The sequence below is a fragment of the Rhea pennata genome, chromosome 17, assembly GCF_028389875.1.
Source record: "Rhea pennata isolate bPtePen1 chromosome 17, bPtePen1.pri, whole genome shotgun sequence".
NCBI lineage: Eukaryota > Metazoa > Chordata > Aves > Rheiformes > Rheidae > Rhea > Rhea pennata.
In genome coordinates, this window is record NC_084679.1 from 6,525,404 (window position 1) to 6,535,230 (window position 9,827).

Consider the following 9,827-nt stretch of genomic DNA (forward strand, 5'->3'; position numbering starts at 1 on the left):
ACACATTGCCTCCAAGTATGTTGAAAACGAACAAGAATAGTCTGTTTGTATGCATCACCTTCCATGAAAAAAATCTGTATTATTTCAAAACAGAGGTATTTAAAAATTCATGCATTTATCTTTGATCAGAGGATGCAGCAACAAACATGTTATGCAGGCTACAAAAAAAGAACACACTGCATAAGCAGACTAGGGTAAAAATATCAGGGAACTTAGAAGTCAGTATGACCCTGTGGACTCGTTATTTATAATCCCACGCAAATTATCTATTTTAATGTTAATTGGTTTTTGAATAGCTTTGCTCTAACTAAAGTTTAGACTTGAGGGCTTAAAGAACTCTATTCTAAACCTGAGGCCTACAAATCATCTTTTATTTTTATCAATGCAGGTAAATAGTATTTTCACAAAGACGGGTCATTTTTATGAAGAACTGAAAACAATAGCCGCATGGCATGTTTAAGGAAAGTCCTTTTGAACGCAGCAGTTTTAACCCAAAAGCTTGAGTTAACTCTTGCTACTTTTTATTCGACTGCAAGACCTCTCTACTAAATGGTGCCAGAGACAGTTTAACAGGTTTTCTCAGTAGCTACTTGCAGCTTTTAAACTTTGTCCGCAGGCCTGGGGTCAGCCGACTAGTTGATGCCACACTCCACTCCTCTCCCGGCTACACAAGGAGGGCAGAACGGGGGAGCCCGCTCAGCTCGGAACGGTGCTGGCGCCTTTTTTCCCCCCCAAGCCACAAAGAGCTGCTCGGGAAGTGCTCCCCCGTTTCCCTTTTCCAAGGGGGCTAAACCTCGCCTGGCTACTGCCGCGCTCAGGACAGCAGCGCCGAGCTGCTCGCCGCGCTGAGGGCGCAGGGAAGCTGCCGCCGCCGCCCCCGTTCACCTCAGAGACGGCGCCCGCGCGCGCCGAAGCGGCGACCGTGGAGGCGCGCGCGCGCGCCTAACGCCCGCTCGCAGCACGTGACGCGCGGCCCCTCCCCCCTCCCCGCGGCCGCGCGGCGTCGCTCTCTGGGTATTTGAACCGCGCTTCCGCCATCTTTCCAGCGCCCAGTCGCTGAGGGGAGAGGCACGGAGAGGAGCCGCGGGAAAGGTAACGGGGTCCGGGCGGCCTCCTTCTGCGTGGAGGAGCCGGCTGCGGGGGGGAGAAGCGGGGCCGCTTTGTAAAGCGGGAGCGGTAGGGGCGGCGGTAGCTGTTGGCCGCCGCTGGGGAGCGGGGGTAGGAGGCGATGGGTTGGGTTGTAGCGAGGCGAGGCCGGGCCCGGGTGAGCGTTACTGCCGTGGCCCCTAGCCCGTGGGGTGTCCTCCCCTCCCCCGCCGCACTCCCTCTGGGATGGGAGAGGGAGAAAAGCAGGCGCCAAGCTCCCTTTCAGCCGAGATACGGGGCAGGGCGAGCTCTAGGAGGAGAGTCAGAGTGGGGCCTCCGGCGGGCCGTGAGTCTGCGGGGGGGAGGGGAGGCGGCGCGCGCTGCTCAGTCATGGTGGCTCCTGGCGCGGAGGGAGCATTAGGCCCGTTGGCGGGGCTGGGGGGAGCGGGAGGCCCGGCCGGGAGAAGGCGCTTAGGTGGAGGGAGCCCTGGAGGGCTCCTTCAGGGCTCTGCCGATCGGAAGGCGGATTCCCCTAAGGAACGCCGATTCCGGGCGGGAGCCGCTTTATGGGGCGAGGTGGAATCCGGCTCCTGCTGCGCCGCCCTTCGGAGCTGCGGCTCCGTCTCTCCCTTCGCGAGCCCGAGAGCGAAGCGGGTGCGGTGGCCGCCTTTCGTTACGGGGCTCCTGGGCTGGGCGGGGAGGCGCCGCCGCCATTGCCGCGCGCGCTCCCGCCGCACGCGGGGAGCCCGAGAGGCGCTTCCTGCCCCGTGAATGGGCCCGGGACCACGCGCGCCCTGGCGCTGGGCAGGCGGGGGGGGAGCGGCGCTGTGGGCCGAGCCGCAGCCGCCGAGCCGGCGGCTGCTGACTGGCGCGCGGAGCACGCGCCTTAGGAGGCGATTTGGGAACTGAAAACGGCGTCCAGCCCCTTCCGGCTGGGCCTTGAACCAGCTTGCCTGTTGTGAGCTCACATGCTTCCATTTCCCCTGCAGACCCAGCATGGCCGCCCAAGGAGAGCCCCAAGTGCAGTTTAAGGTAAGGAATGGCATGGTGGTGTGTTTTTTTTTTCTTATTTCTTCTTCATTCAGTAGAAAAGTAGCATGTATAACTCAGGAACTAGTGTAGATGGGCCAACAAGTTAAAATTAAACCTACCATCCTTAACAATGCAAACAGGTTATTTTAGTGTAACACCTAATAACTTGTATAATAGGACTCTTGCATTGTGTCAGTGTGCTGCTACTTGTAGTTTAATAAAACTTAATGATATTTTGGCTATAGCATGCTTTGAAATAATATGCTTAGAAGCAAGGTTCACAGTAAGCAACAAGGGGAAGAAAGTCTGTAAAGTAGTGTTTGAAGTTGTCTGTTAGTGATGGGGGAAAATGATTTAAAAAAAACCAAATTAGAACAAAACCTCCTCTGTCTTCTTTGAAATGGGCAACTGGAAGTTATTAAGGCTGCTTTGTGAAAGATTAATAATTAGATTTATTACGGTACTTGGCTAGTGAACAAGATGCTCCTATTCCAGTTGTCTTGTAGTGCAGTTTTCCTAATTGTAAGGTTACACTGAATTTATGATTAAGTGTTTTTTTTTTCTAGCTTCTCTTCAAATGCTATCACTTTCAGATTGAATAACCTGAGTGTTCTTAGTTCAGTCATTTGTAGTTTAATAGAACCATATTTACAGTACACTGTTTTTCAGCTATAAGAACTAAACATTTTGACCTGAGTTAAAAAATGATAGGTTTAACAGCTTGGATTCTAGTACTGTGAGTTGCTCCATAAGGATTTTCATTTTTTTGTTTACAGCACTTTGTAGAACTAAGATCTTTGCTTTTAGTATAAATACTAATTACTAATGTGGTATGGAAGTCCAATGCCCTACTTACCTGTCTTAATCTGCCAACAGCTTGTCCTGGTTGGTGATGGCGGTACTGGCAAAACAACATTTGTAAAACGTCATTTGACTGGTGAATTTGAAAAGAAGTATGTAGGTATGTCTGCAGTAGTATGAGTTTTGCTATGTTACAATTAGAAGTGAAATTCACAAGTACTAAGGGGAATACTACTTTTTCTTTCTACAGCAACGCTGGGTGTTGAAGTTCATCCTCTGGTGTTCCATACTAACAGAGGTCCCATTAAATTTAATGTATGGGACACAGCTGGCCAGGAGAAATTTGGTGGCCTGCGAGATGGCTATTACATTCAAGGTAAGATGTGTATAGTTGTAAGTATATTTTGTCTTCCACAGTACAGTCCTGCTTCATTCTACTAATGTTAGCCACTCTAAAGACTCAATATGGATTACAGTCATGAGCATGGCTTCTGAGTTTGCAGACCCTTTGTAGAGGCTCAGTGCTTTTGTCAGGCAACTTCCTCTAATGTAGGAATAATCTAAGCAGATCTTGTTTCCATATGCTAGTGCAGGGTTTGGTATTAACAAAAAATCTTGATGTGCTTTAAACAATAAGATACTGTTGGTTAAATTCAATGATTATAAGGCAAAAGTACATGCTTCAGTCTGCATGAACTTAGCTGTATTAACTTACTGTGCTGGAGCAAGGATTTGCAACCTATGAGCTGCAACATTCCAGACTTAGTATTTTTGAACAGTTTATTAATTTCATTACTGATAATGGGGATAAAGCTGTAAATCTCCTTGCCAGAGTGTCTCTTTATTTCTAAAGAAGTACTGATAGTACCTCCAAATTTTTACTTGGCCAAGTGCTATTCTCTGCATCTGGGTCACCTCTGTACCCTTAAAAGTCTGAAAGGGTTTATCAGAGTTTGACATTCTTGCTTTTGCTTTAGAAATACCAGGATCAAGTCAAGTCCCTGTGTTCTTTGAAAAACTGTTTTGGACAAGGGCATCCTAACATGTGGACTACAAGTTCTCAATTTATGTGAAAGCCTGGATAGGATGTCTGAGATACAGGTGTTAACTGAATTCTGTCAAATATCTGGGTAAATAAAAGTTGGCTTTTGTAATTCTTGTATATTCCTACTTCATGCAATACCATGGTATTCAATAGGACACTTGCATGAATAAACCTAGGTGGTGTTTAGGACTGGGCACTAAAGATGTGAGATGGCATATGGTCATGGGCTGAATTTTGTGGACTTAGTATGCTTACAACTTCTTTGCTCAGCCTAGGGGCTCAGAGAGGCTATCATCTGTGAAGAAGTTAATGCAGGAATTGTAACAATAATATGGGGGTTTTATGGATACTTTTTCTGTCTCCCATTTGGTAAGAAGGTGAGTGCTTACTGCACTATAAATTCTTACTGTTTTCTTACAGCTCAGTGTGCCATCATAATGTTTGATGTAACATCAAGAGTTACTTACAAGAATGTACCTAACTGGCATAGAGATCTGGTACGAGTATGTGAAAATATTCCTATAGTGCTGTGTGGCAACAAAGTGGATATTAAGGACAGAAAAGTCAAGGCAAAATCCATCGTCTTCCACAGGAAGAAGAATCTCCAGGTACGATGGCATGAGTTTGTAGGAATCCAAGTTTATTAAACCTTAAACTGCAGTTGGGTTCTGTGTACTAATTTGATAATATTTTGGTGTTCAGTGTTTGTCACTGCTGATTAGTTTTTCAACTTTACGTCCTGTGTGCTTCTCGATCCTAACTTAAAAGGAAGGGAGAAGTGATCTTACAGGGGTGATCACGACTAGTCTTGAGCAGAAGCAATGATAAGAGATTAAAGAGCATATGTATTTGGCTTTTACTGCTTAAGAGTCCCATCAGATCTTGCAGCAGTGAGATCCTTCCAAGTAGGCTAAGTCACAGGAGGAAAAAAAAAAAGTAGATGCACTATTCTCCTGAGAGTTCCATCCTTGGTCAGATCAGATACCTTAGTTATGTAGTATGCACTGTTCGATTATCTTTGTTAAACTGTACATTTCTAGGCCTTTTAGGTCTTAACTGTTTCTGAGAGTGTAGATGAAAATCATCCAGTGGGGGGAAAAATTACAAGGTAAAAGTAGAGCTGATAAAATGCTTATTAGTCTTTAGTATTGCCTAAAAATCTGGAGGTATCTTCTTTGTGTGTAACATATGTTCTTTTTGCAGTATTATGACATTTCAGCTAAGAGTAACTACAACTTTGAGAAGCCTTTTCTCTGGCTTGCTAGAAAGCTAATTGGAGATCCTAACTTGGAGTTTGTTGCCATGCCTGCTCTTGCACCACCAGAAGTTGTTATGGACCCAGCACTGGCAGCACAGTATGAGCAAGACTTACAGGTAACTGAGAATGGGTACAAAGATCAAATGGTTGCCCATTTGCTTGATACTAGTACTTGGATCCCTGGGGCAAACAACTGAACAGCTACTTAAGTAACAATTTCTTTGTTTTCAGATTGCTCAAACCACTGCACTGCCAGATGAAGATGATGACCTGTGAGGAATGAAGCTGGAGCCCAGCGTCAGAAGTCTAGTTTTATAGGCAACTGTCCTGTGATGTCAGTGGTGCAGCGTGTTTGCCACTTTATTATCTAGCTGAGCAGAACATGTGCTTAATCTTTGGGATGCTGAAAGAGCTGAATGGGCTTCGGAGTGAATGTGGCAGTTTAAAAAAACTTCATATTTTGGACCTGCATATTTAGCTGTTTTTTGGACTGCAATTATTTCCCCTTTGAGTTTCAAATATAAGACTGCTGCAGTCACATCAGAGTATTAAATGGTAAATCTTGTTTCTGTCATTCCCATTCTTTTTTGTTTAGATAATAAAGTTGTATTTCAAATATCTCTAAGCAAGTGAACTTTTATGCATTGCTAGGAATAATTCTTCAAAAAATGTCTTCTGCCCTTCAGTTGAGGCTAATATTTGGTTGTCTACTCTATCTCTCCTTTTCCTCTATTGCTCTTCTGCACACCCTTTCCCCTGTGTTTCTTGTTATGCTGCTCTTACTAAGTCAGAGCTGACAGTTATCCTTCCCTGTATTTCCTGAAGCCTGTAGTTAAGCACCTGAGGAGAGCTGGATTAACTGCCAGGTAAAACTAAAGCAGTGAGCACTTGACTGGTAAGTGTGACTGAATCAACAAATAAGGATAAACTGTCCCCTACAAATGGGCAATTCTTGCAATCTGCAGGGTTTCTTGAGTAGTTCAGCTTGCATATGCTACCTTTAGATATATTCTCTGAACTCTAATTTACAATATGTTCTGTAACATGCCTTCAGAGCTCTGCATTTTAGTAGCCTGAAACAAATGACATCTAGATCTGTTAAGTGATGTAAAGCTTTATCTTTGCATGGAACATCATTCAGTAGAGCTATAGCTGATTAAAAAATTCTACTCAATTCACTAATTAGAAAACAGTAGTTGAGCTAAAAAGCTCTTGGTTACAAAACAGCATATTAACTAAAACCACACTTGTATAAATAGCAAGACTTTACTGTAACTGCACCAAGTTCTTAATTTGGAACTCTAGCTTATTACAGCACAAATGGTGGAAAATGTCAACTTTTAACACTATCTTGTAGAAATTAATCTTGGTCAATATTAGTACTGCTAGTAAACAGAATATAAGTTTAAGATTCCATTTTTCAGTAGTGTTTGAGTACATGAAGCCTTGAACTCTTCAGTTTTGTATTTTGGTTTATTAATAAAGTGAAGCATTTCATTTATTCCTCTTAATTTGCATGTTTGTGTACATAACTCCTGCTACTTGATTATTTCTTAAATAACACTTCAACCATTCTGATACGTGGTTGCAAGAGAGTGAAGTATGAACATCTAAGTTCTGTATTGCTTAACTAGTTAATGTGAGTTATGGTATTTAGAACCTGAAACTAACTAATGAGGAGTACTTTATCTGCTACAAAGTAAAAAGACCCAACTCCCACTTAAAACATTCTGTTGAATCTTGCTGCATCGCCTTGCTTGAACTTCGTATTTTGGGTTTGTGTCTGTAGTCCCTAATTTACCTATGTGTACTGTGGCTAATATTACTAGCTTGATCATATGCTGCTGCTTTACTAGGTGCAGTAGCTCTTTTCCTTTAAGTTGTCATGCTTCTGAGAACATTGCTTTGAAAGTGCAGGTTGTAATAATTCTGTAGTGTTAACTCCTTAAAAGAAGTTGCATTTTTTCTCCTTTTATTTGTATTCTCTGACAGTGTATGCATTTATGCTGTGGTATCTACAACTCGCCTGCAGTACTCAGGTGTAAAACTGCTGAGGTTTTTGCTTTGTAACCTTAATCCTGCCAACTCCACAAAAACTACTCTGATGTAGGTGGTTATACTTGGCCTGCTGTAGTGTAATCTTTGTAGTTTACAATGTTTTGAGGGTGTGATTAAGTCCACTAGTTTACAGCTTTATATTCAGTTTGTATCCAGAACCTGTTAACTATTGATTATAAATAATGGCAGTAGTCTTGGTTGGCACGTGTGCAAATTCCTTTCAGCTGTAGTTCCTTATCTATAATACTTCAGAAGACTCAGAGCTGCAGACAACTTTCAGTAGCTGTCCAACAATCTTTTTAAATCTATTTAAGTAATGAGGAAAATTAAAATTTGCCTATAAGTGCTTCTGTGCCAAATAGTCGCATCAGTGTATAGTTAGTGCAACTGAACCCATGAGACTATTCCTTGCAATGCTCACTGTTCTACTTGCTTGATTGTTAGATGTGTGCATGGTTGGGTCATGATAAAGGTAGTATATACTATGTTCTTTATACCTCAGTTGTTTGTGCATTTGCATGTGCTAAGGTGTTTAGTTTCACAGCTCTATTTTCCTACTGGAGACCTTACTGTATTCAGTTTTTGCAAGCAGGAGGAGGTGTTGGAATGTTTACTGTTCCTGCTTCCATGATGAAGGCTTGAGGGCTTCAACTGTGAGTCCAGAGGCTTGTATTAGAAAAGGAATTGGGAAATTGGTGCATGTTCAAACTTGAACATAAGGCAAAAGCATCAGTTAAGAAACTGGTAGAGGAAGTATTTCACTGCTGTAACCACGTATTATTACTATACCTTTTAAGTGAAAGGAGCATTAAAGGCCTGTTTAGGAAAAATAAGGTTGTCCATGGTAGATCTCTGAAGATCTCAACAGGAGGTTTTTAATGGAGAAATTCCTCTAATCTTCTAGTTAAAATATGCTGCTTCATCTACAGCAACTGGAGTGCCATGCAGCAGGAGGGTCAAAGTCTGCCCCTTTTGCTTTTGATATATAAGTTGCAGTACAACAGAACATATTCTCATCTCAGACATGGTTTTTCTCTTGCCTTTTTTTCTGTTAGTCTTGAACTAAACTGGTGGAAAAAGTGCTGAGACAAACTTCTCTTCTGCCTTTGCCTTCCTAACATGCAATCACAGCTTGGCTAAAGTCAGCTGCTTTCCTGACCTGGATTGATAGTACTAATCAGTTCTCTTGCCTGAGCTTTGGCAACAGTAAAGTAGGACCTTTGTAAAGCCTCTACAGTAGGACTGATACAGCTGTCTTACAAACAACTGAGAAACAATCTCCTATGCTTCGCTTGTTTTTAAATTGGTACTTCATAAGCTGGTTTTTTTTTCCTGTGCTAAAAGACTTAATTTAAGAATGTTTGTTTTTCTTAGCACAAGCTAGTTATATGAATATCCCGTAAGTCTTTCTGTGCATCCTCAAGCTTTGTCTCTACAAATAGCCAGAATCAGTAAACAAACTGAGGACAAATATTGAGAGTTCATGCCTGTGTTGTCCCAGTCCAATAGCTTTTATAATCTACTATTTTCTTTCTGACAGTGCTCTGGTTGCAAGACTTAAAGCTGTAGTGATTTAGGAGTTCAGCACCATTTGGCTTGATTGTAACTGTCTGGTGTAGGCTACAGCCCTTTCACTAGAGGGACAAAAACATTACTTTGTTTCAGAGTAAACTGAGCTGACAAGTCATAGGAAGTTAAATGTGGAGGAATTTTATACTTAAAAGGAAGGCTTAATATTATAGCCTATTTAACAGACTTGAGACTGATAAGCCACACTAGTCTTTGATTTATGAGTATATATTTAATTATTTAATGGCCCTATAAATGTTTAAACATGGGGTGTATGTTAGTCATACTAAGGCCTAACAGACTCTAAATTCTTGTTTAGGTTACAGATTTGGACTTAAGGCAAATACAAATACTGTGACTGGGTGGTGCTAGTGATTCATTTTTTGTGGTCTGCTCAGTTTGAAATGAGTGAGTGACAGCTCCAAAACTCTGGAGTAGTGTTTGGAAGCTATTACCACTGTAATGGTCTGATGTTAGTAATGGTCTGCTAGTTCATATAGGAATTGATCATTTTTGGCTGTGGATATTGCTGTCATCTTGGGATTCTGTCATTCAAGTAAAATTCAATTTCCCATTAAAAAGTCTGATGCTTATTTAGGGAAGACTTAAAAATACAGATAGTTTTTTGAACAGTAGAAGGTCATAAATGAGACTTCACATTTCATATAACTTGAATGTTTGATCTACAGTCTTTGAAATGTGGCAATTTTGATCGCTTACATGAAATATGACTTTCATCTGTATGGTTCCAGATATGAGCTTGACTAATCCACAGTTGTGTATTTCTGATTTTTTAGTAAAAAGGCTGAAAAGGGCAGCTTGAATGAAAGACCAGCTTGAATGAAGTAACTGTAAAGAAGGATGGTCATATAAACACGTAGCTCTTGGGGTTAACTTTTTGGTCTTCCCCGTTTCCCCCTGCCAAACAAACAAAGCTTTGATCAATGCAAGAACTGGTATCTAGGAAGATTTGAATGA

The 9,827-nt window shown here is 42.2% G+C and overlaps 1 protein-coding gene across 1 annotated transcript; it reads left to right on the top strand.

Annotated features, from left to right (window-relative positions):
- The first annotated feature begins 1,002 nt into the window (after window positions 1–1,002).
- On the top strand, window positions 1,003–8,751 carry RAN (RAN, member RAS oncogene family). The gene is made up of 7 exons (XM_062590279.1): window positions 1,003–1,092; window positions 2,076–2,118; window positions 2,995–3,079; window positions 3,170–3,295; window positions 4,385–4,572; window positions 5,168–5,338; window positions 5,454–8,751. Exons 2-7 carry the CDS (start codon window positions 2,083–2,085, stop codon window positions 5,496–5,498), a joined length of 651 nt encoding a protein of 216 aa, XP_062446263.1. The 5' UTR covers window positions 1,003–1,092; window positions 2,076–2,082; the 3' UTR covers window positions 5,499–8,751.
- The last annotated feature ends 1,076 nt before the right edge of the window (window positions 8,752–9,827 follow it).

Excerpts from the sequence above, each read along its gene's own strand:
- RAN (XM_062590279.1), top strand. The coding sequence starts at position 2,083 with ATGGCCGCCCAAGGAGAGCCCCAAGTGCAGTTTAAG. Across the intron at positions 3,080-3,169 it reads ATTTGAAAAGAAGTATGTAG|CAACGCTGGGTGTTGAAGTT; the intron begins GTATGTCTGCAG and ends TTCTTTCTACAG. Across the intron at positions 4,573-5,167 it reads ACAGGAAGAAGAATCTCCAG|TATTATGACATTTCAGCTAA; the intron begins GTACGATGGCAT and ends TTCTTTTTGCAG.